This window comes from Monomorium pharaonis, chromosome 6 (genome assembly GCF_013373865.1).
Source record: "Monomorium pharaonis isolate MP-MQ-018 chromosome 6, ASM1337386v2, whole genome shotgun sequence".
NCBI lineage: Eukaryota > Metazoa > Arthropoda > Insecta > Hymenoptera > Formicidae > Monomorium > Monomorium pharaonis.
Genome location: NC_050472.1, coordinates 16,148,488 through 16,176,220, shown reverse-complemented (window position 1 = coordinate 16,176,220; position 27,733 = coordinate 16,148,488). Strand labels below are relative to the sequence as shown.

The window sequence follows — 27,733 nt, the reverse complement described above, 5'->3', positions numbered from 1 at the left end:
AGCGTGTGCTGTCGCCGCAATACCAACTCCCCCACCCCAAAGGATCTGTCACGTCTCCGCGCGTTATAATAAGTCGATTGTTTTTGATAGGCAAGCTCCAGATTTTCGTTAACCCACCCGTGTAGGGCCTGTAGGTCTTTCATTCGCTTTGACCACTCTCCCGTTTCGCTTTGTTGTACCTCGGTAACATTTTCACGACGGCGACGTACCGTGCGGGCAGGCTCTAATTCTCTACCGCAATTTAAGAAGGCTGGCGACGTTCCTATCGACGAATGATGCGCGGTATTGTATGCGAAGCGAAAATCGCTCAAGTGTACGTCCCATTCCCTATGATCTCTATCAAGGAATGCTATGATCATCGTCTTCAGAACGCGATTCACCCTCTCCACGGGGTTAGCTTGTGGATGATATGGCGGAACGGTAGTGTGCTTAATCTCGTAATCGTCTGCAAAAGAACGCAGCGTACGGTTAATAAATTCTGTCCCGTTATCGGTAAGTAGAAATTTTGGCGTTCCCCATCGCGCGATTACTAGATCTTCTAATGCCTCCCGTATTAATTTCCCATTCGCAGCTCTTAACGCACGGCACTCTACCCACTTCGTAAATAAATCTTGGATGACTAAAATATACGCGAAACCTGACTTGCTACGCGGAAGCGGTCCCATAATATCGGCGGCGACCACAGTCCACGGGACTTCCACGACTCGACGACCCATGAGTCCAGCTGGGCTCGCCTGCTCGACTTTCGTGCGTTGGCACGTGCCGCACTCTCCAACGTAAGACGCGACGTCCCTAAACATGTTAGGCCAGTAGTATGCAACGATCAATCGATGGTGAGTTTTTTCTACCCCTAAGTGGCCCGCCTGGGGATCGTCGTGTGCCTCTCGGAGAGCCTCCCCCCGCAATTCCGACGGTAACACTAATTTCCACTCATTCAAATCGTCGACCACGGCCGAAGTTGTAGCACGCGGTCGCGAGTAATACAATTGTCCGTCCACTATTTTCCAATCCAGGAACCTATTCGGAGTTTCGGATACGTCGCGAACTCGATCGAGATACCAGCGGTCACGTATGTCGTCGGGAATCTTAACATCGACAACGGCGGCAAGGGGGATCTCGGTGTCACTCTCAAACATTCGGGATAACGCGTCAGGCACGTGATGTAGAGCGCCTTTTCTATGCACGATCTCATAGTCGTATTCGAGCAGCTCCAGTGCCCAACGAGCTAGTCGACCTGTCGGATTCTTTAAATTATGCAACCACCTTAGACTACTGTGGTCCGTTATTACCGTAAATTTATATCCTTCTAAGTACGGGCGGAATTTCTGAATAGCCCACACAACTGCTAAACACTCCTGTTCCGTTACCGAGTATTTTCTTTCGGGATCCGACAAGGCACGGCTCGCAAACGCGATAATATTTTCTACGTCCTCGATATGCTGAATCAGGACAGCACCCAGCCCAACGGAACTAGCGTCAGTCTGTAATACGAACGGAATCCGAAAGTCGGGACACGATAAAGTCGGAGCGGACGCCAATCGGTCGCGAATCTGCGCGAAGGCGCTTTCCTGCTCCTCTCCCCACTCCCAGCGCTGCGCTTTCTTTAGTAATCGAGTCAGAGGCTCACTTACTGTCGCGAAGTGCGGTATGAATCGACGATACCACGATGACATGCCGAGAAAACGTCGTAATTGTTTAAGGTTACGCGGCGCCGGATATTCAAATATCGGCTTAGCCTTGTCGGGGTCGATAGTTAGGCCGTCCCGCTGCAAGATAAATCCCAAATAACGAACCTGTGAGCGACAAAATTCACACTTCTCGGGATTTATCGTAAGACCGGCAGCCGTGATTTTGCTGAGAACGCGCTCTAGCCAATCTAAATGTTCCTCGAAAGTAGGCGTAACAATCACGATATCGTCTAAATACGCGAACGCATGGGGCTCCATTTCCGGCCCGATTAATTTGTCCAAAAGACGTTGAAACGTCGCGGGAGCTCCGGTTAATCCATACGGCATTCTCGTGAAATGATAAAGTCCTTTCCCGGGGACGCTAAACGCAGTGATTTCTCGACTATCTTTCGCCAATGGTATTTGAAAGTACGCCTGGCTCAGATCAATCGTAGAAATGTAACGCGCCGATCTCAATTTATCCAGTATACCATTCATATTTGGTAACGGATACGCGTCCTTTTTCGAAACGCTGTTAACTTTGCGAAAATCTAAACAAAACCGATATTTTCCGTTTGGTTTTCGTATCATAACGATGGGATTAGACCACTCACTAAACGACGGCTCGATAATTCCGGCCGTTAACATTTTGTCAACCTCCCCGCGAAACGCTTCCTGCACTTTAGGCGAAACCAAATAACAACGCTGTTTAATAGGAGCGCTTTGACCAACGTCGATCTTATGCTCCGTGAGAGAAGTGACACCGGGATCGGTAACCGCGTCAGGTATCTTATTTTCCAGGAACTGTCTCAACCGATTTTCCTGGTCGTGGTTTAGCTCGGATAGTCCACAGCAAACGCAAACGCCCTCATCATCGGCAGAATCGAAGGAACGACGCTCCCAAGGTCGGTTCGCGAAATACCAGCCCCGCGATGCGAAGTCCAAGCCAATACCGAACGCGCAGAGAAAATCCATCCCCGCAATGCACGAAACGGCCAGGGCCGGCAATAGGCACACGGTAACCTCACGCTGCAAATCGTGAAGTGAAAGCGTAAGCGAAATTTCCTCTCTGATTTCCGTTATTTGTCCGTTCGCGTTGCGAATCCGGAGATCGCGCGCGCTAGTCGTCGGCAACGCTAATCGTCGTACGATTTTAATACCCTCGTCTCCAAAAATTGTTCGGCTAGACCCTGAGTCGACCAGCGCCATTAACGGGAATTCTCCGATAAAAATACGGAAATACCGTAACGGCGGTAATTCTAGGGCACGAAACGTTAAATTCAAATATTCAACGTCGTCAACAGAATCAATGTCGCGGGTCTCAACCGATTCGGCAGGAGTCGCGACAACCCGCTCTAGCGACTCGCCTCCGCGTTTCCCGTACACGTCGGGCAAGTTCTCACCGTGACGTCCTTCTTCCCGCATCGATAACAATGCACGCGGCGAGTCTCCGTGCACTCCCGCGCGACGTGCCCACTTTTCTCGCAATTCCAACAGCGAATGGTTGATGCACGTGCCGGATTCGCGGCGGCGGTCGCAGCCGGTACGACGGCGGCGGTCGGGGCCTCGGCGGCCCTCACCGGCGCGCGAGCTCGCCGACCCGATCTTGTATTTCCCGTCGGGCCAGACGCGGCGAGTCCCGCCGTCAGGGTGTCGGTAGCGCGGGATGACTTCTTCGGCGGCCTGTATGCCAGGTCAGGGAACAGAGATTTCTCGGGTGGCGTGTAATTACAGAATCGCGAACGAGACTCGTAACTCGCCTCCACTCGAATGGCCAATGTCTCAAAAGTCACAAAGTCGCGGAACTCATCGCGGCGCAGAGCCATCTGCAAGTGCGGCTGCATGTTACGATGGGCGTAATTAAGTTGTTCCTCGACAGTCCACGGGGGACTCAACCGCTCGAAGAACGATTGCATGCAGGAGAGATACTCCGCGACCGGCTCCTGTTCCCCCTGGACGCGTCTCAAAATCTCATCTCGCAACGCGAACTGAAAGTCCGGTTTACCAAAACGCGCACGCCACGCGGCCACGAAATCCTCCCAAGTCCTCCATCCATCGCGCCGATTCCTAAACCAGTACAGCGCGGGTCCCGTCAAGAAAGGCGGTAGGCATTTAAATAACTCGGCGTCGTCGACCGGGCACATGGTGCGGCCCTCCTCAATGCGATCGAGAAAGGCCTCCGAGTCACTTCCACGCGCTCCCGAAAACGAGGAATTCCACCTACGCAGCGTGTGGTACATGTCCCTCGCGTCATTTCGCTTAGGTGAGCGCGGGGGCGAATTACGGGCGCGAGGGAGGTGAGGGGAGGCGACGGGCTCCATCTCAGCCACGTCGTCCTCGTCGAATTGCCCCGGGCTATCGGGTCGCATGTCCGCGGGTGGCGACAGGTGTAATAAGTTCGACGCCCCCTCCCCCGCGCTTGTCGAGGCCATTGGCTCTGGCGGGATACCGAGTTCGAAGCGTATTAGCCGATCGCGCAAAACAGTACTCCCGCCCTCGCCCCCCTGGCCCCGCTGTAGCAACTCCTCTCGCAATTGCTCCGCTGTTAACTTGTAAATCCACCCGTAACGCTCGCGTCCCTCCGACATCTCGAAAATATTATTTACGCGTGATAACTATCCCTCAAGGATACACGAACACGCGAATTCGCCGTGGACCCTCCGCTACAACCTTCACTAATAACGCTAAGTCGGGTGAACGACTCCTCGGGATAACAAACCTTGAATCGACCTGTATTATCGCCTATATAATTTTGACCGATCCGTATCAGTCAGCAACAAACGTCAAAATTTTCACGCAAAGTCGGATTACGGAGAGGCTCCCAAGGCAACACGCGCGAACGTAAACACGACGCGGGGTTCCGTAGAGAGAGATAGCGACACTCGAGCACGCCGTAATCACGCGGTCGGGCGAACAGCACAGCTCCGAATAACGAACCGAACTTCTCTAACACTGAGTACTCGCGACACCGAAATTACATGAGCCCGAAAATACTAAAAGTAAAAGGGTCAAATCCGCGACACGCACAATTTCACTTTTCTGAAAGAAAATTATAAATTAGCACAAATATCCGCTCACCAAAATTCAGGTCACACTGAAATATAACACAAAGAAATACACAATAAAATATCACACATAAAGAAAATTCGACATGCACAACGATATAGATCTCTCGCCCTTCCGAACCCGAAAGTGATAAACAAAAGATTTTAATCACTTTATTTTTACAGGGGCCCCACGTTGGGCGCCAAATTTGTAACCGCCGCTCACGAGCGACGGCCAACTTCGCCTCCGTCCCTGGCCGCGGCCCTGAGCCGCCCGGGTGTCGGGACGGCTATCCTCGCGAGGTTTCCCGACGCAACTCTAAGTTGGGCGCCAGGTACGTTAAGCGTACCACTCTGTGTGCACCAACTCGCAAACCAATGTTTCGAGACGTGAATCCCGGGAAAGACGGGCGCACGCTAGGCGACCGGGGCGTTAGCGGCTCCGAGATCCAGCTGCTCAGCCCTCAAATGGTAGAGGGGGAGGTTCGGTGCGGGCGGATGGAATCGGGAAGGCGAGAGAATTACTTGTACAACACCGATGTAACAAATAAAAATAACAAGTGTATTTGATCGTAAATAATACAGAAACTACCGACTCTGCGGAGCGGTGGTGGCTCGCGCGCGTTATCAGCGGGTGTCCGCTGGATATCAAATTCTTCGAGAACGGTCTGTTAAACGAGCGGGTTATGATGCGTACGCGGGAACTCTCCGACTTGTCTTACGCTTGACTCGGCGCCGTTGGAGGACGCCGACTTCCGTCAGGGTGACCTCGCCAAGGGCGAACGGGACGGATCGCAACTCCGAGCCCGCGCGACATGCGACGGACTCGTGTTCTCCCGTGCTCGAACGATTCTCGCGAAGATAAGCGCGATGATGGCTAATGCTTCTCCCGCACGGCGGAATACGACAAACGCGTCGACAATTATCCGAATATACTCCCCGAAGGGCTCGCAGTCACAGTGCGATCGACCAAATTTTACAGCATTGACGAACAAAATCTTCTACGACGCGACAAGATACAGCGCGGGGATAACCCGCGACACGACGACCGGACGCAACAACAATTGACTCGGCTGCGGATCGGGACGCACACGCAACGCGAAACGATTCAGAAACACACGGCACGTAGCGAAATCACGCGGACGGGCGCGATCGGGCGAGACGACGAAGCCCCGTTGAATCCGGGAGCTCGAGATTCTCATAAACGCCGAGAGATTTTGCGACAAGTACGCGATTTCCTCGCGGCTCGCCCAACCCGCGAAATCGGTGGCTTTACAATATGCGTGACGCTCGTCTCACCACTTCGACTCTCCTCTCGTGGCCTCCTCCGGGTCGGGATGTCGGTCGCCCCTGCGTCCTTCCTTACACTCGTCTCGGGAACTCACGAACGCACGCACAGTTCTTAGGAATACGTCCGCAGCACGAGTGAGGAATCCTGGATCTCGCGGGGACCGCTCGGCGGTGCGCCCCACCTTGCCCCCGGCGTTCCCGGCCCTTATTGGCGGATTTCGCGAAAATCGATTTTCGCGCAGAGCGCGGTGCCCACGCTGTCGCCGGCTGATCGATCCACGCACGGCGGTCGATGTTTATGGGCCCCGGGCACGGGAATCCTGGCGCTTCCTTGCGCGGCCGACTCTTTTCTTTTCGCCCGGCGTATCCTCCGCCATCGGGGCGTCATTTCCTCCTCGACGGGGCGTAGGCGGATCTTGAGTTGTCGTGATTCCTTCGCCGCACTTCCCGCGGTATCGGGTCTGCAGTCGCCCCGTCGGGATGTCGGCCTCGCGCGCCGTCACTGGATCCTGAAAGCGTGATTCAGCGGCAGTATCGGAATTCTTACATGGCACAAACGGTAGGCAAGATAAGGGCGGCATTACCTGCGGACCCCCGCTTAAAAAGAGTCTTCCTTGACTCCCTCGTTGTCCGTTCCTCTGCAATCTCCGGGAAGATTTTCCGTGGAGACGAGACGTCCGACAACTACAATGAGATCTTCACAGCCACCGATCTCCGCCGCACCCGCGGTATAACGCTCGCAAAAAATCTTAACACGTAATTAAATGGACAGCACGTGGGACGCCACACACACAAAAGTACAGAGAATACGCTTTTGCGTCCGCTCCCGAGCGGGAGGACGCAGGGCCCGCGTGATGTTATTGCGTAAGGGCCCTCAGGGCCTTGTGACGGACAGCAGCCTGCGGCTGTCACGTCACAGTACGTATATGCGATCGCGCCCGAAAAAGACTGATACTTGAACTACTTACAATTAGAGTCGACTGACAAAAACAGCTGCCACAAACAAACTAACAGATCACGCTCAAACTTTATACGAATGTTGAGTAAGGTGCTAACTTAACCATAAAAAATTTTCGGATACCTTCAACGCGCGCAGTTTAAATGACAAATTCCAATTACTTTTTGAACAAAGAGTATATATTAGAGAATTAATTGCTTCATATATCATAACTTTTATAAAACCGTTTATTATTTACATCGAAAAATCATTTTTACATTAATGCCATTTATACCTCAGTTGATTGTGAGTCGAATGTAAGATCCAACTGTCTGTCTCCTTTGTTTAATCGAAATTTCGATTTTGTCAGGTCTCTCCAGTTTCCGCCGTTTCTCAAAGTAAAATCCGTCACCCAAGGCATAACATGATGACAGCTGGGATTACCATATCTCCTACCAGCTAAATTATTGAGCGCAGTTAAATAATCAAAGTTGCTTATACAATTGTACATCCACATCTCACATAATTTTTCAATATTTTCATTTAAATCAAAATTAATGTTATTTAAACGATTTGCATCATTTTTTTTGTCGTAAACATTACTAATAAAAATTTCCTTTTTATTTTCTTGAGATATTGTTGTACATTGATTTGTACATTCGCCATCAGATTTTAAATAAATATTATCGTCTAATTTTGGCAGTACCTAAAAACAAAATTAATTCAAATAAAATATTTTGTCTAATCTTATTAAGAAAGTGTTCCAGTCTTTTCATATAATATAAGAACTTGCTCAAATTTTAAGATAAGTTTATGATTAATATGTATTCCTAAATTGTTCAAATTTTTTAAGCGTATGGTTTTCTTTAAACACAGTTTAAATAACCTTTTTAAATAACTTAAAATAGTATTAAATTTTATAAGAAAGTTAGAAATTATTTAATCGCAAATAAAATGTAAGAATTTTGAAAAATTATATTTATATGTGTAAGAAAAAATAGTTTAAAAAATATTCTGAAATTTAGAAAGATAAAATTTCATTAACGTGTAAGAGCATAAAGTATTCATGAACCCATGAATACTTTATTAGCCAGGCCTGTTAAAATCACATATCGTGAAAACTTTACAGCAAGGATTGTTTCAATTCTGACAACAATTTTATGACAAGTAATTGTCTGTTACTTTGTTTTCTAAAAGTTTCGAGCAAATTTACGGCAAAAGTTTTCATTACACGATGCTGCAAATAACAGAGAAAGACTTGTACATAAATATTACGTATAGAAATTACAAGATTTGTTCCGATACGATAAAATGCAAAATTTAAGCAAATAACAGAGCAAACCTTGCTACACGATATGACAATAAATTTATGGCAGAAACAGGAAATCTTGTTAAGCACAGAATAACGGCAAATTAGTAGCAAGAACAAAATAAAACTTGCCGAGCATACTTTCGCAACAAAATTGCGACAAGGTGTGTCCGTAAACAGCTTAGTTTTTGTTGGCAAGGCTTGTCGCAAATAGTATGACGCACATTTTATGCAAATAACAGGGTTGCATTATCGGGTTTTAAACTTTATTTCTGACTTTACTATCTATCTCGAGATGGCGCATTTCTCGTGAAAAAGATTTACCTACTGGATTAATAAAAGGGGCTCGTCGAGAACAGAGAACCAAGTACGATTGCACCATTCACATTTAATATTGGACTAATTAATCTAATATTTCAGTCTAATAATCATTTTTGTTGATCTAAATTTCGACAATATTTGTCCTGTTCTTGCCACAAATTTGCTATCATATTGTGCATAGCAAGGTTTGCCTTGTTTTTGCCACAAATTTGCTATCATGCTATGTACAGCAAGGTTTGCTCTATTCTTGCCACAAATTTGCTATCATATTGTGTACAGCAAGGTTTGCCTTGTTCTTGCTGCAAATTTGTTGTTATGTTTTACTAGTAAATTTTACCCTGTTATTTGCATAAAATATGCGTCATACTATTTACAACAAGCCTTGCCAGCAAAAGCTAAGCTTAATACGGACACACCTTGTCGTAATTTTGTTGCAAAGGTTTGCTCGAGTTTGCGGCAAACTTCGCGCAAAGTTTGCGTCATTTTGCTAGCTGGGAATTAAATAATTGTTTTAATATCGTCATGAATAAAAATGTGACAAAAAACGTCGCTTGTTGCTATATTTAATAATTTTTTTAAATCATTGTAATAAATTCTTTTATAAATTTTTCAATATTTATTAATATATTTATTAATATAAAAATATATAAAATATCTATATATAACAAATTTTCATTTTTATTGCTTAAGGAACATATACATATGGAGCTACAAAAAAAAGACATTTTTCATGAATTTTCTTCAGAGCCAAAAAGTAAACTATAAAAATGGGACTTTTATAATAAAACACTTTTGTAGTCGCCGTATAAATTTTATTACAATAATTTTGTTAAAAAATTCCCCCTCTCCCCTTTCCATCATCGTGTAGTCAGCAAAATACAAAAACAAACGGCATGCTTCCTCCACTCTTTTTCCCCTCCCCACACTTTTCAATAAAAAATTCCTCTATCAAAGCCACACTATCACTTCTCCCTCTTCCCAGTTTCGTACCTTTGTCTGTCGCTCCTTCTAAATTCGCCTTATCCATCCCTACTTCCTTATCGCGCCTCCAGGCGGCGCTCTTACCTCGCACTCACTTGTTCACTTAATGGCTCTGGCACACTAGACGCGACGAGCGATGAGCGATATCCAATAAGAGTTTTGTTTTTTCCAACATGGCGATAAAATGTTCGAAAATGTAGAACTCTCATTGGATATCGCTCATCGCTCGTCGCTTATCGCGTCTAGTGTGCGAGAGCCATAACTCTATTCTATTTAGTCCTTGCCTCTGTTGCTAACCGACCCTCGCACTTTCTATCTTTTTCCGCCCTTATTCGCCCTTCTCCTACCAACCCTTTTCCACTCACATCATTCTCTCACCCTCCGTCATCCTACACACTCCCACCCACTCTACACACTTTAGCCTCTCTTATTCAGTCTCTGTAATTCACTATTAAACTACACGCGTCCTATTTCTTTGGCACCGGAAACAAAAGTCTACTTCAACATATATTTTATTCAAATTTTTCGTAGTGAGACTTTATGGCGAAAAATGATAAAAATCCGCGCGGCGCGCCATCACGCTTTCACAGCACACTTGCTCCAGCTGCATACATCAAATGTACGAACCTGATTTTCATGTCGGATTTTTGAATTATTCTACGACCACAAAGTTAATAAAAATTTAGATTTTCTTTTATTTGTATTGTACATTTACCTTATGCGTCTTTCTTTATCAAAATGCTTTTTTAAATACGCGTCTGCTCACTTTTGACAAAATGGGCATTTTTTTCAATGAGTCCCTTTGCATCTCGAGCAAAGATGAATACTCAAAAATAAAGAGAAACTATTAACTTCAATAAAACTAAAATTGTAAATACATTTTTTACAATTTTCTTTTTAATTTTTACTTTTCTCAAAAGTGTGTTGCAACCGGTACACCTCAAGTCTGTCGCTGCCGTTCTAGACATTCTTAAATAAAAAAGATGCCAATAATACGAATAATCAAACATATACAAATTCGATTAATCAAAGAAAATTAAATTTTTCTAAACAAAATTGAATCTTCGTCACTGTTAATAACTGAAACGTCACTCTCAATTACTGGAACGTAATTATTTTTCTTAAATACTTCGCTGAGTATTTCTGCTGGTTAAAAATTTTTTGATAAATATCTGGCATAAGATAAATAATAAACTACTGCAGCAACATAAAAGCAACAACCGACATTGACAGTCCGGTTTCCATTGGTATATTCACATGTATACTGTGTCAAACCAGAAATTCCAACGCTGTTAGGTTTATATGTTAAGAAGCACCTATATGCTGTGCGAGAAATGATGAGATGGAACTTTTAATTTGAGTACATATAATTGATCTTTAACGTACTCAATTTTTAATTTACTATCTTTATCAATCATTTCTGCCAAATATGATACCACTTGAACTAATTGGTATGAAACAGTAAATAAGACTTTTAAGTTCTTTCGGTGCGCGATTCCCGTAATGAGATCGTTGATATCCCTACGGATGGAAGCAGGGTGAGAAAACGTCGTGGACACAATGCTCAGAGAAGTAATACAGAATTGATATTAATATACATGTATATGGATGTATATTAACATGCATGTATAATTCACATGCAATGCTCAGAGCGAATCTGACCTATCATACAATGTATCATAGTTCGAAGAATCAGATGACACACTTGAAATGTCTAAATGAAAATGAGTGTCTTACACTGATGAGCAATTCTTAATCACACGCACGGGTCAATTATATTAATTGAGTACCGACTTGGTGATGATAACGTCCGTGAGCCCTGTATTCCACGTGGCGCTTTACGTGGTGAGTCTAAGTGGTCGTTGTCGACGTACACAAGATCATCTGATATCGTAATCCTGGTCACGGTAATAAGTCAAGAGATTGCTGAAAGTCCATACGCTAAGAAAACACACGGAAACTATGCACAATACTTATCACGTATATTGCGAACAGCCGCCATGAAGCAAGAACACGTACGAAGTAAAGTACAGCACGGCGCACGCGCTAGCGCGCATACTGTGGCGTTCCGCGATCCACGCAATCGATAGATGCTGCTATTTAACGTGTGCGAGCTCATTATCTACTGAATCTCAAACACCGTCGTTTCTGGGAAATCTAAAACATCATCTAATGTAACACTTTTAAAAGGTACTTTTCGACGAAGTCAACCTTCCGATTTCTTCCACCTCGACTGACAAAGAATTCGGCACATTTTTTGACTATGCATTCTCTGTAGAATGTCATCAAAAGTGTTTACATCAAAATGAAATCTTTTTCCAAAAGTGTTATTGAGAAACGAGGCGATTCTAAAATAAATTCTAATTTTCGATATCAACTTGTCAATTTTATGATCAAAAGACGATATTTTTATTTAAATACACCGTGAACAGATTCAATTACCCAATGAATTTTCGTAAGAAAACGTGACTCATTGGACTTCCGTGGACAGTTGTTTCCTTTTTCCTTTCAGAGCAGGCATCAAAATTCTAAAATTTCCTTTTTCTAAAATATCTTTTACATCACGGAAACCACAACCAAGGACAAAGATATCACCTTCTTTTAAAAACTTACGCAACCTATTTGGATCTTCAATGACACTTTTTAAAATCTCTGCATCATTTTAATTTGCAAGGTATGGTCCAAGCATATCAATAATTTAGCCGTCAGTTATGCACAGAGTAAAAGGTTTGCATAGATGAACTTCTTTTTGTCCAGAGAGAAATTTCCTCTGATATTCATTGTTGGTGATTTTTTGATGACAAGCATACGTCATCGCAAATCAAAAACAAATTGTCAGTAAAATTGAATAATTTTTTTGCCATTTTAATTGTATGATTTTGAATAAGATCATCTCTATTTAAAAAATTTATATCGAAACAAAATGGCAAAACATCATTTTCGTAAAATTTTATTATACTCAGAATGTTAGAATAATCTAAAACATCATGTTCATTCTTTAATTCTAAGATAGAAGCTATCATTTTATTAGAATTCCCTGTCCTTAACTTAAATAGCAAGACAACAAGTGCTTGGATCACCGAACGGGATCGACTATTTCGCAGTGAAGTCAACATATCTTTTACGGCATTGAGATTTTCCCAATTTAATCCCGTAGAAACACATAACTGTTTTTCAGAAATACTATATTCGCTCACTTTGTCTAATAATGACGAATCACATTTTATAAAAAGAGTTTCCATCACTTTGGATAACTCTAACGCTGTAAGACTTGGTGTATTAGAATATAATGACTAGTGTCCCTCAGGAGACCAAGATCTTTTTCATAAATTATATTTTTTATTAAATGACTTTTACAACAATCGATTTCCAGATGGTATATAGATTTTCTTTTTAATATGTATATGGGGAAATTCGAGCTTCTTGGGGAATCATAGTTAGATTATTTGATGATAAACAAATACATGTTTATGCGTAACTATAATTTACTGGAAAGGAATTTCTATATATTCGACCTCAGAAATTGCTTTTTCTGGTCTAATTTCGAACGTTGGATCATCGATATCGAATTCAGAGGAAGAATCTCTTTCTGTTTCAGGTTCAGCATCTTTGTTGATATATTTTATTTTATAAACAAAAAGTCGACACTTTAAACATAAAACATCATGAACAACTATTGTTAGCTGTAAAGATACAGAGAAATGATTAGCTTTATCCACACTTTTTACAAGTTTTTTTTACCTTTTGCTTTTCTTAAAAGTATGTCGTAACAGGCACACCTCAAGTTTTTCACTGCCGCTATAAACATTTTAAAAAAAGGGAAAAAAGAAAAAGGAAAAAAAAAGAACAAAAAAAGAAAAGATGTCAATAATACGAATAATCAAAAAAAGAAATTCAAATGATCAAAAAAAATGAGTTTTAGTTTTTTAATGAAAAATTATAAGAGAATGTCTACTGTAGCAAAAGCGTCAACAAAGCAGTCTCAGCTAAAATCCCCTTTTAGAACAAAAAACGATCGGCTCTCTATTGTAAACCTTCGTGCAGTTCGCGTTGCTGTCCCACCTCACTCTTTCGATCACTCCCGACAGCGAGCCCGCTATGCATACAGAGTCGTCCCTATCCGTATGACGACCCGCGGTCGACAATGTTTGAAGCGCCAAGCCAAAAAAAGAGAACATGATTTTATTTAACTATCACGTTGTCATTAAAACTAAAACTTTTTTCAAATAATCGAATTTGTTTATTCGTTTAATTATTCATACTATTGGCATCTTTTTTATTTAAAAATGCCTAAAACGGCAACGACAGACTTGAGGTATGCCGGTTGCAACACATTTTTGAAAAAAGTAAGTTAAAAAAAATTGTAAAAAATGTATTTACAATTTCAGCTTCATTAAAGCTAGTAGTTTCTCTTCATCTTCGAGTATTCATTTTTACCCGATAAGACTTATTTAAAAAATTTGCCCATTTTATCAAAAGTGAGTGAACACGCATTTAAAAAAGCACTTCGATAAAAAAAGGCGCATAAAATAAATATACAATACAAAAAAAAATAAAATCTAAATTTTCATTAACTTTGTGGTCATAGAATAATTAAAAAATCCGACATAAGAACCAGGTTCGTACATTTGATGTACGCGGCTGGAGCGAGTGTGCTGTGAAGGCACAATGGCGCGCCGCGCAGATTTTCATCACTTTCGCCATGAAGTCCCATTACGGAAAATTTGAAAAAAAAATATGTTGAAGCAAACATTTCAAGGTTTCTTTTGAAAAACAAAATTGGAGGTGTATCTCTGAAACCCCTAAAAAAATTATTTAAATTAAAAAAATTTTTTTTGTCTATTTTTTGTCAAACTTTTTTTAATTTTTTAATAAATAAATTTATTAATGTCTATATTTTAATGTTTATAACATTTTTTTTATCAAGATTTAGTTTTCGAAAAAAAAAAACACTTTTTTTACTTCCCCTCTCCATAATTCCTTAAAAAATGCAATTTTAGGATTAATATTTGCAGGATTTTTTAGTCACATAAATGTCATAGTACCAATTTCGACTTGTTATGTGCGGAGATAGTTTTTATATGCTTATCCCTCTATGCCCTTTTTTACCAAAAATCAGCACTCTAATTTTAAAGCTGCCATTTTGTTCAAAATTCGAATTTAAAAAACCAAATACAAATAGACAATGACAAGGAAATTTACTCTTCTTTAAGATGCCGTTTGATTTTTGTATTTCGGTTGAACAGGAAAAGAGAAATCATTGTCATTGTCACCGCGAAATTGTGCATAGCTAACTATACGACGATAGAGGAGGAGGGATTTTTCATTAAAATCATTCTAGTAAAATTTGTATAAGAACTATAAAAGGTGTACTTTATTATGCAAAAAGTCCCATTTTTATAATTTGCTTCTTGACTCTGAAAAAAAAATTCATAAAAAATGCCTCCTTTTTTATGACTCCAAACGTATATGCCCCCTTAAGAGGATGCTAAAGCCGTGTGTTTTACCAACATTCTGTATTTATCACTTAATTTCGAATTGAATTTACAGAATTGATAATACTTTTACACTTTTAAAGTACGTACACAAATGAACCCAGAGACGATTAGATAAAGACCAAAAATGCAAAAAATTTTTTAAAGTTTATTTGTTCATAAAAATATTTGCTTCAAAATACAAGTTATGTAGCTTATACGTACAAATGAATGGTGTTCCCGGGTTCGGAATAGATTGAGGAATAAGATTATAATCGTCAAATTACGATTACAAGCTGTACGAAAAAGATATTTTAAAAATAAAAGCGCTTAAATGAATAAAATTTTTGATTACATAAATATGTTTTTTTACGGCTTGTAAACGTAATTTGACAAATATAGTCTTATTCCTTCTATTCCAAACTGCGAGACACTATTTATTTGTAAGTATAAGCTATATAACTTGTATTTTAAAGCAAATTTTTTCATGAACAAGGATAAATAATGACTCTGCATTATCGACCTCAATCAAGTTTGATGGGCAGTTTAGTATCCTCTTAAATTGTTTCATTATTTATTATTTTGAACATGGCAATGCCAAAAGCTCTTATATTAAAAGATATACAAGTTGTTCATAAATTGAAACTATTTTCATATGTTTAAATGACTGACAAGAAAACCTCGCAAACCTGAAAATTATGTTTTTTATTTCACCCTTTATACCTTCTCCCCTATATATCCCTCCCTTGATTATTTATTGCATCAAAATTCCAATTTTAGTGGAATTCGGCACAAATGTAGAGAGAAACGATACATAAATACAGATTTTAATAAAAATTTGCATAAATGTAAAGGGAATAAATACATAAATTTAGAAATTTTTTGTTAGTGCCTAAAAACGGTTTAAAGGGTTGAAACCACCCTTCAAAGGTTAAGACATTTTTGCTTTTTCTCGATATACCTCGTAAACTAAACAAAATACCAAAAAACGTTTTATACAAAAGTTTTACAGCATAAATATCTCTATTTAACTATGCTTTTTATTAAAACAATTTTTTTTATTTCACCCTTTATACCCTCTCCCCTATATACCCCTCCCCTGATTATTTATTGCATCAAAATTCCAATTTTAGTGGAATTCGGCACAAATGTAGAGAGAAACAATACATAAATTCAGAATTTTTTAGTTGGTGCCCAAAAACGGTTTAAAAGATTAAAACCACTCTTCAAAGATTGAGACGTTTTTGCCTTTTTCAATTAAATATATAAGAATTATAAATCTTACAAGCATAAATAACGTTACAACATGTTACAATTTGTTATAAACTGTTGATATTACCTTTTTTTTAATCGTTGAGACAACTGTAGAATAATAGGCGACAGTTAATATTATAATACTACACATAATTAAATACTAATTAATTTATTAACAGAAATTATTTTACAGTCTTATGCAAAAGTTTATTAATCCATTCAGAATATGTTATACCTTACAGTGTTTGAGATACCCTATACATAATACATATAGAAATCACACGTATGTATCAAGTCCAGTTTAAACAAATATTTTTTAAAAGATAAATTGCGTTGTTAAATAAAGCTACTTATATTATAAAGATGCCAATTCATGTAGCGAAAAAATCGCCGTAAATATAGAATAGAAGTTTATTCCGGGCTTTTCAGGGAGTACACCAAACCTCGTACATTTTCCTTCTTCCATCTCCAACAATATGATATAAGATAATAAATTACAAACTCATCACAATTCTCTCCCGACCTGGCCATAAGCGACCTTACACTCTCATACCCCCTCTCCTTCCTTCGTGCCCTTTTTATCCCGTATCTCCCAACTCCTTCCCCTCCGCTTTTCACCCCTTCCCTTTCTCTCCTATTGTTTCCTTGCTATTCCCCTCCCTCTGCTTCTACTTATCCATTTCCTGTTTCATCCCATTCCCCTCTCCACCCGAGTTCCCTACTTGTCACCATTACCTTTATTCCCTTTTCCCCTTTCCTTCTTGGCCACCCCCATGAGTCTCCCTGTTCCTTCCTCGTTGGCGTCCTCTTCTTCCCCTTGTGTTCCTCCGTCCTCGTCTCCTTGCCTTTCTTCCTTCTTCCACAACTTTCCTCTCCTCTCCCTTCCTCGCTCTTCTCCCTTCTCAGATCATCAGCCATCCTTTTATCATCGCCGTTATCCCCTCTCCCTCTTTCTTCTCCGACCTGTCATCTCTGTACTCCTCCTCCTGCTCCTCTGTTCCGTTCAGCCTCCTTTACCTCTCTCTCCTTCTCCGGCGCCTCCTCTGCTCCTTCTCTTCTCCCTCCTACGTCTCTTCTGATCTTCTCCATCCTTCTTCCTATCATCAAACCTGCCGTCTTCTCTATCATATCTCCCAGTCTTTCCAGCTTTCTCCTTATCTCCTTCTGCTTCTCCAATATCTTACTTAAACTTCTCAATTCCCTTCTCACCTCCTTCAGCTCTTCCTTTATTTACTTCCATTCCGCCTTTCACTTTTTCTTGTTTCTCTTAATATTTGCCTTTACCGACGGACCACGTGCAAGTAAACACTGCGTTCACAAACCACGCTACCGCAGTCTCCTTTCACAATATTACCAATTTCTTTTGCCACCACGTCAACCAATCGTCTGCCCGTCTCTCTTGCCATTGGCCCCGGCTCCATTACCAACTCCTGTCGTTGCCTCATCCCCTCTGTCCACTGTCACCAACATTTCTATCTTTCTTTCCTACTCTCTCATCGACCGTCCGTCTCTCTCGCCATTGACCACCGCTCCGATATATCAATACTTCGCACCACAATCCTATTTCCACCGGCTCTCCCCTCATTTTCCTTATTTTCTCCAACATCTTCCGTATCTTGCTTATCTCCCTCTTCATCTCCTTCCCTTCCTCCCTTAATTCTTCCAACTATCCATTTCTCTCCACTTTCATTATCTCACTTAACTGCTGTCTTTATTGTTACCTTTGCCGGCGGACCACGTGTTCGCAAACACTGCGCTCACAAAACACGCTATCACTGTCCTTATCCAGTGCTGCCAATCCGACTTTCGACTCTCGAACTACTCTCCATTTCTCTTACTATTGGTCCTCTCCCGATATCTCGATACCTCTCACAACTCCGCTCCGTCGTCTCCACCATGTCTTCTTCGTTACTCCCTTTCCTTGCTCTCCTCTGTCGTTCCTATCTTTGCCTTTTCATCTTTGTTTTGACTCCAATTTTTCAAGCCTCACCACTTCTTTATTCCTTCCTTCTGTTTCTTCCCTCCATTTCCATCCGCTCGTCTCGACCTCCTCTTCAAGCTTTCCTGTCTCCCAACTCTCTCTCTATCCTTATTCTACACTACTCCACCTTTTACTCCAGAGCTCACACACTCACGTCCGTATACTCTGACTCCATCTTGCTATCTCTCCGCCGTGAATATAAATGCTATAGTTATTCAGTTTGCTAGCAAATAAACGCTATTCGCTAAATTCTTCTTAGCTTTTAGCAAGTGTTCGCTAAAATCATAATGCTAAAATAAAACCATAAGAAAATTAATTGTAACATTATTTTAACAAACGTAAGTCATTAATCAAAGAGCATAGCGGAAGAAGCAGGTGAAATCTGCCCCCGCACTAATGGAACTCAAATTGATATCATTAGTTGGCACCCTTGAGATGTAAAACTTCCCTAAAAATTAGCTACAAAATTGCATTTTTGGGGAAGTTATGGAGGGGGAAAGAAAAATAAAGAAAGTGGTTTTTTTTAAAAATGGTTGGACCGATTATAATAAAAAAAAATGTTGTAAACATCGTTTAGACAAGTTTAAGAAAATTTTAAGTAATTTTTTTGGAAAAAAAAGCTTGATAAAAACATTTTTGAATTTTTTATGAATTTTTTGGGCGGTGATAGTTCTGAGATACCACTGTTATATTTTTACAAAAAACATCTCTAGATTTTCTTCTTTAACACATTTTTTTTTTTAATCACTCGGAGTGGTGAAACATGGTTAAAAATAATCATTCACACCGCGCCGCCGTGCCGCGCCGCGCGGCGCGGTGTAGCTGGGCGACCGGTCCGCGGCGCATGGCGATTGTTGTCATGTTGAACTTACATACTAGTTGTAGTGTTGCAATGTTTAGTTTCCAAGAAAAATTATGATATAATAATATAAAATATAATAACACATATAATATTTCCAGGACGTCTGCCATTAGCCTATAAAACTTATCGTTTCGGCAGTTTATCACGAGGAGATTGCAGTACATTTTTAAATTCCATATGTTCGGAGTGCTTTTTTAATGTGAGTCCCCTTGCCTCTCGCATTATTTATCATCGGTGTGCTTTTTTAAAGTGAGTCCCCTCGCCTCTTACATTATTTATCATCGGGGTGCTTTTTTAATGTAAGTTCTCTCGCCTCTCACATTATCTATTATCGGGGTGCTTTTTTAAAGTGAGTCCCCTCGCCTCTCACATTATTTATCATCGGGGTGCTTTTTTAATGTGAGTTCCCTCGCCTCTCACATTATCTATTATCGAGGTGCTTTTTTAAAGTGAGTCCCCTCGCTTCTCACATTATTTATCATCGGGGTGCTTTTTTAATATGAGTCCATTCGCCAAAAAGATAATGTGAGACGCGAAGGGACTCACATTAAAAAAGTACACCAATGATAAATAATGTGAGAGGCAAGGGGACTCACATTAAAAAAGCACCCCGAACATATAGAATTTAAAAACGTACTGCAATCTCCTCGTGATAAACTGCCGAAACGATAAGTTTTATAGGCTAATGGCAGACGTCCTGGAAATATTATATGTGTTATTATATTTTATATTATTATATCATAATTTTTCTTGGAAACTAAACATTGCAACACTACAACTAGTATGTAAGTTCAACATGACAACAATCGCCGTGCGCCGCGGTCCGGTCGCTCAGCCGGCGCGGCGCGGCACGGTGGCGCGGTGTGAATTATTATTTTTAACCATGTTCCACCACTCCGATTGATTTGAAAAAAATATGTGGTAAAAAAAAAATCTAGACATGTTTTTGTGAAAATATAAAAGTGGTATCTCAGAACTATCACCACCAAAAAAATCATAAAAAATTCAAAAATGTTTTTATCAAGCTTTTTTTACCAAAAAAATTACTTAAAATTTCTTAAACTTGTCTAAACAATGTTTACAACATATATTTTTTTCATTAAAATCGGTCCAACCATTTTAAAAAAAACCACTTTCTTTATTTTTCTTTCCCCCTCCATAACTCCCCAAAAATTGCAATTTTGTAGCTAATTTTTGGGGAAATTTTACATCTCAAGGGTGCCAACTAATGATATCAATTTGAGCTCGATTAGTGCGGGGGCAGATTTCACCTACTTATTCCGCTATGCCCTTTATAAGTACTTTGTATATTTACCTATTTTATAAACGCCTTTGCTAATTTAACTGCTAAAAATTTTAACCTTAAATGTGAAGCAAATCTATAGAATGTACTTTGATATATAAAAATAATATAGAACTTTTTACTACATTAAAACAAAAGAATATTTATACTTTAATGTTTTCACAATAATTTTTTACGTGTGACGTACGTAAAAACGAATGTGCATTTGAAAATATACAAATTCATCCTTCTGTACAAGATTATGCAGAAATTTTTTTGACTAATAATAATCAATTTTATCATAAGACATGTAAAAAATATTAAATATTGTCTTTTTTTTACGATACACTATTCACTTATTCGTGACAAATAATTCGCTATCCCACAGAGAATAATTCGCTATTCACTCAAAATCATTTGCAGCGAAAAATTTAGTGCATATAAAAGCCCTCTATAATTGCATAAAATTTTTTAATGTTTTGCATAAAATATTTTTTGACGTTAAGTTTGCGAAATATATCAAAAAACACGCAAAAACGTCTTAACCTTTGAGGGTGACTTCAACCCTTTAAACTGTTTTTGAGCACCAACAAAAAATTTCTAAATTCATAAAATTATTCCCTTTACATTTATGCCAAGTTTCATTAAAATCAGAATTTTCGGGTTCACGAAGTTTCCTTGTAAGTCATAAAGTTCTCTACTATTTTACAATTTTTGCAACAGTTAACAAGTTATTAATTTATAAAAATAGCCGAATTTGCCCGGCCTTCTATCACATACAAACAAATAGTGAGAGAAGAACCGCCCAACGTGAGTAGCAATGCTGAACGCACGTCTTCCTGGGCGATTCTTATCTCACCGTTCGCTTGTATTTGGCAATAAACAAATTCATCTATCTTTATAAATTAATAACTCGTTAACTATTGCAAAAATTTTTTAAATGGTAGAGGACTTTTCAACTTAGTTTAGTATATCCGCATATAAAAATAGTCTCAAAAATTTAAGAACACTCTGTATATGAAAAGTCATAACTTCCTTCCACTTTTTTAAGCTAAAAAATCTTAATTATGCGGAAATATTAATTAAAATCTGCTATATAAAAAGTTATTATGTAAAATACCTGAATAGTAAAATTTTTCGTAACTAATATGTCACTAAGTGTAATTTTTCCCAACACAAGACCACGATCATGCAAATCTCTGGATAATCTCAATAATTGATAGACTACAAACAATGGTTTTCCATGGCTTGTACTAAGAGCAGCAGGACTATACATTACACACCTAAAATTAATGTAATAAATAATGAAAATATCTTTGCAAATATAATTATGGGGCATTCTTTCCTAACATTACATCCATGCTGCCCATTTTTTATTTGATCTAAAAATTTTCAAAAATTTTTTAAATTTACAAAAAATGTAAACTTTCGAATAGTGCGTAGCAAAATTACCGAATTCAATTAGATCATCACTAAAATTAAAAAGAAACTGAAGAAAATAATAAAAACGGTTTTTCAAGTGTAACAATAATTTATTCGATTTTTTTCTCTTCTAATCAACACGTAATAGTATTCTATTCATCTACGTATTGTCATATAAGTCTAATCTAACGAATAAGAATTAATTAGTAGTGTAATATACCTTAAAGAACAATTTTGTGAGTCAAAAATCAATTTTATGAAGATTTACCGGATTAAAAAATGTTTCCACAATAAGAAGCGACTAAATTGACGTGATAGTGATATCGTACAAATTTTCGCCCCCTACCCTTACGTCGAAAATCTTTCTTTGTAGTCTTTCTCATTGTAGGGATTGCAACATCTATCACCGTGTATACTGGACATATTCAGAATCAAATGCTAAGATTCACGATTGAAAGTATAGGCGGTAAAATTTATTATTCGAATTGAAATATTAAACAAAATCGATCTAAAACAACTGGCTGAAAAGAAAAGTCTTGACAAGAACTGAGAGTAGCCCTAAAAAAAACTGTTTTGAATAGTAGCCTTGGAAAAAACTGTTCAAATAGAAGTCCTCAAAAATGCTGAAATCACAAAAGAAGCCTAAAACCATAGGAATCGGATATTCAAATCCATATATTGAAGCATTCGCTCAAGGAGATATAAAGATATCAGTAGTAAATTTACTTGTGGATTTGGTCCCCAAGCCATCTAACGGTTGCAGATCTAAATATCTCTTTACTAGTTATTCTATTTAGTAACACTAACATCGCAATCACGTAATTTCGCCGAAAAAAAATGATACAAAAGTTTTCCAGGATGCTCTCCACAAATATCATAATCTCATGTGGTCAATTTTCAATCCCTAAGCGTATTTCTTAAAAGTTGGGGGTTGTAAGTTTAGATGAAATCACGATCACAGCGTTTCATTGGAGTAAAAAATTAATATGGGGATTGCCCAGGGTTCTCTTGACGAATATCAAAGTTCCATCACCCCATTTAAACTCCTAAGCGGTATTTTCGTAAAGATAGAAAGAGCGAAAATTCGTACGATATCACTATCACGTCAATTCAGTCACGTCTCGTTGTAGAAAAATTTTTTAATCAGTTGTAACGAACCTCCCGTCCGCCGGCACCACCGACCGCGCGCGGTCCGGCCGAACATCCGCCGGACCGCACAAACGGGCACCGGCCCGTCCTAATCATCCGCATTAAAAGCGTCGAGACGAGACATCGTCTCCGCTCCGCGTATTTCCCCGCACGCTCCCAACCTCCACGGGGGGGGGGGAGCAAGTGCGGGGAGACCCGAAGATCCGCGAGGATCCCCGATCCTCCACCCTAGCGGGTATAAAAAGCCGCTCCGGTGGAGGCTGCGACACTTCTCGCTCCAACCGTACGCTGAGTCCCGATTCCGACCAGAGTACGATCCTGAGAAGCTTCCTGCGACCGGCAAATAGGGTAGAGTGTTCTCCGCCTTAACCGAGAGCTCTCGGTACCGCTCGCACTCCAGATCCTAGTCGTCTCCGTAGCAGAGGGTAGAGCGTACTCCGCCTTCGCCGAGAGTTCTCGGCTACGGACTTTCCTTAGTCGCCCGATCACCAGGTTCGAACACAACGGGGGTGGAGAGCTCTCCGCCTCCCTCGAGAGATCTCGAGATCGACCAGGTGTTTCCTCAAAAATCGCAAAAAAATCATCACGCAGCGTAAACACCCCGCGCTTCGCGCCGCACACCGCGCGCCACCGGTCTCGAGGCACCGGCAGTTACCGCCCGCCATACCGCTCGCCTCACCGCGCCACGAAGCACCGTTTCGCGCGCCAGGGCATTGCTCACCAGCCCGCACACCGCGCACCGCGATCACCACCGAGCGAAACGCACACACAACGGCAAAACAGCTGTTTTGCCCGCGACACGAGAACCTACATACACACACACACACGCACACACACCACACTTGTAAATAGCACACTTCGTCACACGACTCGTTATACATACCGACACACCATCGTCTGTAAATCACCTGTACATAATTACGAAACATTGAAATATATCTATTCTTTATTTTCGGAAGAAAAACTGCGTCTATTGTCTCAGGGACCTTCTCACACCCGATCCTAGCAGACTAAGCCCGCGTGGGAAAAACGGTCCGTTACACAGTAAATTTTCATAAAGTTGATTTTTGACTCTCAAAATCGTTCTTTATATTACACTACTAATTAGCTCTTTTCCATTAGATTACACTCATATAACAATACGCAGATGAATAGAGTACTATTACGTGTTGATTAGAAAAGAAAAAAGTCAAATAAATGATCGCTACAATTAGAAAATTACAGTTTTCATCATTTTCTTTCGGTTTTCCGAAATTTTAAGAATGATCTAATTGAATTCAATAATTTTGCCACACACCATTCAAAAGCTTACATTTTTCTATAAATTTTAGATTTTTTTAGATTAAATAAAAAGTAGCAGCATGGGTGTAACGTTGGAAAAGAATGCCCTTTGTATGTTAAGAATGTAGAAATAAATATATTTCTATGTATAGGGTATTTATATGTATAAACAAATAGAAATTCTCTTTTATATATAAAATTTGTGTATACTCACTCACGAAGAGAATAGGTAGCAGTCTGCTCGTAAAATATTATAAAGGCAGATGGCGTTTCTATAATGAAATGAACTGGCACGAGATTGCAATGTATTTCGGATAATATACCGTTCGATACCGATAAGACTATGCCGTGCTGCACTTGCACCAAAGAACAACCGTACATTCTATTCAGTATTTCGTGCATAACAGTAACGTCGCTTACATTAGCACTAATATTAGAATGTTCCTTTTGTTCAACAAAATTCCAAGGACCTGTAAAAAAATTAGTATTACAGTTGCAATTTATTTTAAAAAATAAAATATTCTTTTCATAATTTTTCAGTTTAAAAGATTTCAACCCTTTAAACCGTTTATAAGCCCAAACGAAAAATGTCTAAATTCATGTATTTACCCCCTCTACATTTATGCCAAGTTTCATTAAAATCAGAATTTTCGGGTTTGCGAGGTTCCCTTGTTAGTAACATAAAAAAACAATAGATAAAATAAATCTATTTTAGCTTTGTAAAGATTGCATCCCCAAGTGTAAATTTTTAAAAAATGACAACAAAATTTATTTGTCCAACCAAACATGTCGTTTGTCTAGCTAAATAAAGTTATTAACAAAAAAAATTCTTTTTGACACCAACACAATTAGTTCATCATTATAAAATTTTATAGCGGCATACATTTATTCACGATTTGTCCATGTTTGTCCACCATAAATTTTCGTTTGTTCATCTTTGAAGACAAAATTATTAAAAAAAATTTTTTTTCATCAAATTTTTTTCACTAAGGCATCAGCACCCCCATGACAAAATTTCTTTAATTTCTTTGCAGCATACATTTGTCCACAATTTGTTCACGTTTATACATCATAAATTTTCATTTGTCCACACTTTAAAAAAATTTAATCAATTTTAAAAATTAGAAAAACGTACACATTCTCAAATAAGATTTATCATAAAATTTAGTTAGTTTTTAATTGTCTATTCGTCATTATCGTGTGTTCAGGCATAATTTCGTTTATCCAGGAATAATTTTCGTTTGTCCATGCCACAAAGTGGAAGAATTAAAAGAAAAAGCTGATAGAATAGACAATGGCCGATTTACTGACTTCCAACTTTATTTTCCCCACTTTAGTAGTTGGATTCATTTGGCCAAGCAAATTTCTCATTTGTTCAGACATTTTCATTTATCCATGCATAATGTTTGTACAGGCATAAATAAGCAAAAATTATGCCTGTACAAACAAAATTATGTCTGAACCTGAGATTATCATATCTCAATAACTGTTAAATCAATTATGTTCTAACTAGGTTCAATCGAAAGCTTTAATTTATTTCATATAAGAAAACTGTTTTCTTTTTCTTTCTACGTGTTCTACGAGTGGAGATATTGCGATGTAAAAACCAAAATGTAAATTTTTCATTTAAAATACGTCATCGCCTTCAAATATCTTGACGAATACATGAATTTAACAGTAAAAGGCTTCACAATTTAGCTGAGACAGTCCTATAAAATATATACAGCATGTTGATATAATGATAAATTGCTGTCATTCGTTTTGAGAGAGTAAAAAATAAATAGGTATCAAGTAATATATCTGTAAGTCGTATAATTAATAATAGTAATCTCTTATAAGAAAAGTCATGTAGACCCGAGAAGTGCACGTTTTGTCATCGCTTTTCGGCGTATGTAATTGACAGTCAAGTCAGCGAGTTTCACGGCGATAATGTAACAGTTCGTGATTAATGACGCGCGCGAGCCACGCAAGGTGAGTGGCGAGTTAGAGAGAATTCACACCTTGGCATAAATGCAGAAAACAGAAAAGCAGTAGCCAATTAGATTTCGTGCTGGTAACAAACAGTGTACTTTTGGTGCTTTTCTGGTTCAAAAATTATTGATTACTAACGCGAGTTCTGATTGATTTTCTAGTTTTCTGCTGTCTGATTTTCTATCAAGGTATAAAATCTCCCTTAGTTACGTGTTCTGTACGCGTATTATATCGTGAAGGGAAATATGGCTGTGCCGAATTTGGAGGTTAGTATAACGTATGTGCATGGTACAATCAGATAAGTATATTACACAAAATCTTTATTATTTTAAGAAAATAAGTATTCTGAGATAAGTCAATACTTTGTGTAATGTATTGTTTGTAGTTACTGTTATTGAAAAAAGAGAAAGAAACACTTTACTTGAAGTTAAACTAAAGGAAAAATATATCAGGCGAATAAAGAAAGAGAGAGAGCGAGAGAGAGAGAGAAAGAGAGAAAGAGAGAATGAATTTAAAAAATAAGAAAAAGCAAATACATTATAAATTACAATTTATTTACGTGTGTAAATGACTTATTTTATTTTATATTCTTTTTTATATTCTTCTTATTTTTTCTTAACTATTTGTAACTCCCCTCTTCCCGCTCCCTCTCCCTCTCCCCCTTCTCCAGATACCTGCAGTAAATATTTAAGAAATCAATTAGATTCTCGAACTTCGGTGGTACGGTCAATTGCAATATCCTTTTGTCCCATTCTCGTTTTGTATATACATCTAGTTTTTTTTTGAAAATAGATATATTATTATGCTATCACAGAAGTCAACAGGGTTCACCTAAATTTTGTAAAGCTAAAATATGATTATTTGCCTTATCGATTAATTGTCGTAATGGTACTATTGAATTTCTTGTCATGGTAGGAAAAAACCTCGTATATAATAGTGAATTAATGCCTTAGAATCTTCAAACTATGTCCTTAACGTTCTCCATGCCGTCGTGTAATTAGCATCTGAAATACCTAAAGCTTCAATTGCGCACCTGCATCACCTATAATAGATGATTCTAAATAATGAAATTTTTGAATATTTGTTAAATTCTGATTATTATTAATCATTGATTGAAATGTATCCCTAAACTTTAACCATTTATCCGAAGAGCCATCAAATACAGGTAGCTTAATAACAAGCAATTTTACGCTTAGTTGCGGTTTATTTCCTATATTCATTTTGTTTCGTGTAAGAGAGCCGCGAGTTACATTCCGGTTCCCCCCTTTGTTGCATAAAAATCCGCGATCGTGTAACTAACTCAAAATATGCTGTCTCAAAATTATCACGTTCCTTCTTAGATTCTTCGATTTCCGTCCGGCAGATTTTCAATTGGATTTCGTAAAATTTATCATATAGCAATTCAAATTTCTGTAGCCAAGTTTCTAATGCAATAATACCTCGTTCTAGATTAAATCTATCCAAAAATGTTCAAAATCGCGGGAGCTGTACCTTGACTTGAGCGCGTT

At 39.2% G+C, this 27,733-nt stretch overlaps 1 protein-coding gene across 8 annotated transcripts in view; it reads right to left on the bottom strand.

Moving 5' to 3' along the window:
- LOC105839645 (WD repeat-containing protein 81) overlaps window positions 1-27,733 on the bottom strand; it is a 256,150-nt gene that overhangs the window by 213,656 nt on the left and 14,761 nt on the right. For 7 of the 8 annotated variants that reach the window (XM_036289006.1, XM_036289007.1, XM_036289012.1 and 4 more), the window contains 3 exons: window positions 24,469-24,724; window positions 21,523-21,685; window positions 7,234-7,644 (listed from right to left, as the gene is read on the bottom strand). In XM_036289006.1, coding sequence (XP_036144899.1) covers window positions 7,234-7,644; window positions 21,523-21,685; window positions 24,469-24,724 — 830 coding nt within the window. Of the gene's footprint in view, window positions 1-7,233; window positions 7,645-21,522; window positions 21,686-24,468; window positions 24,725-27,733 lie in introns of those variants that run through there. The other variant, XM_036289013.1, reaches the window with a different exon arrangement.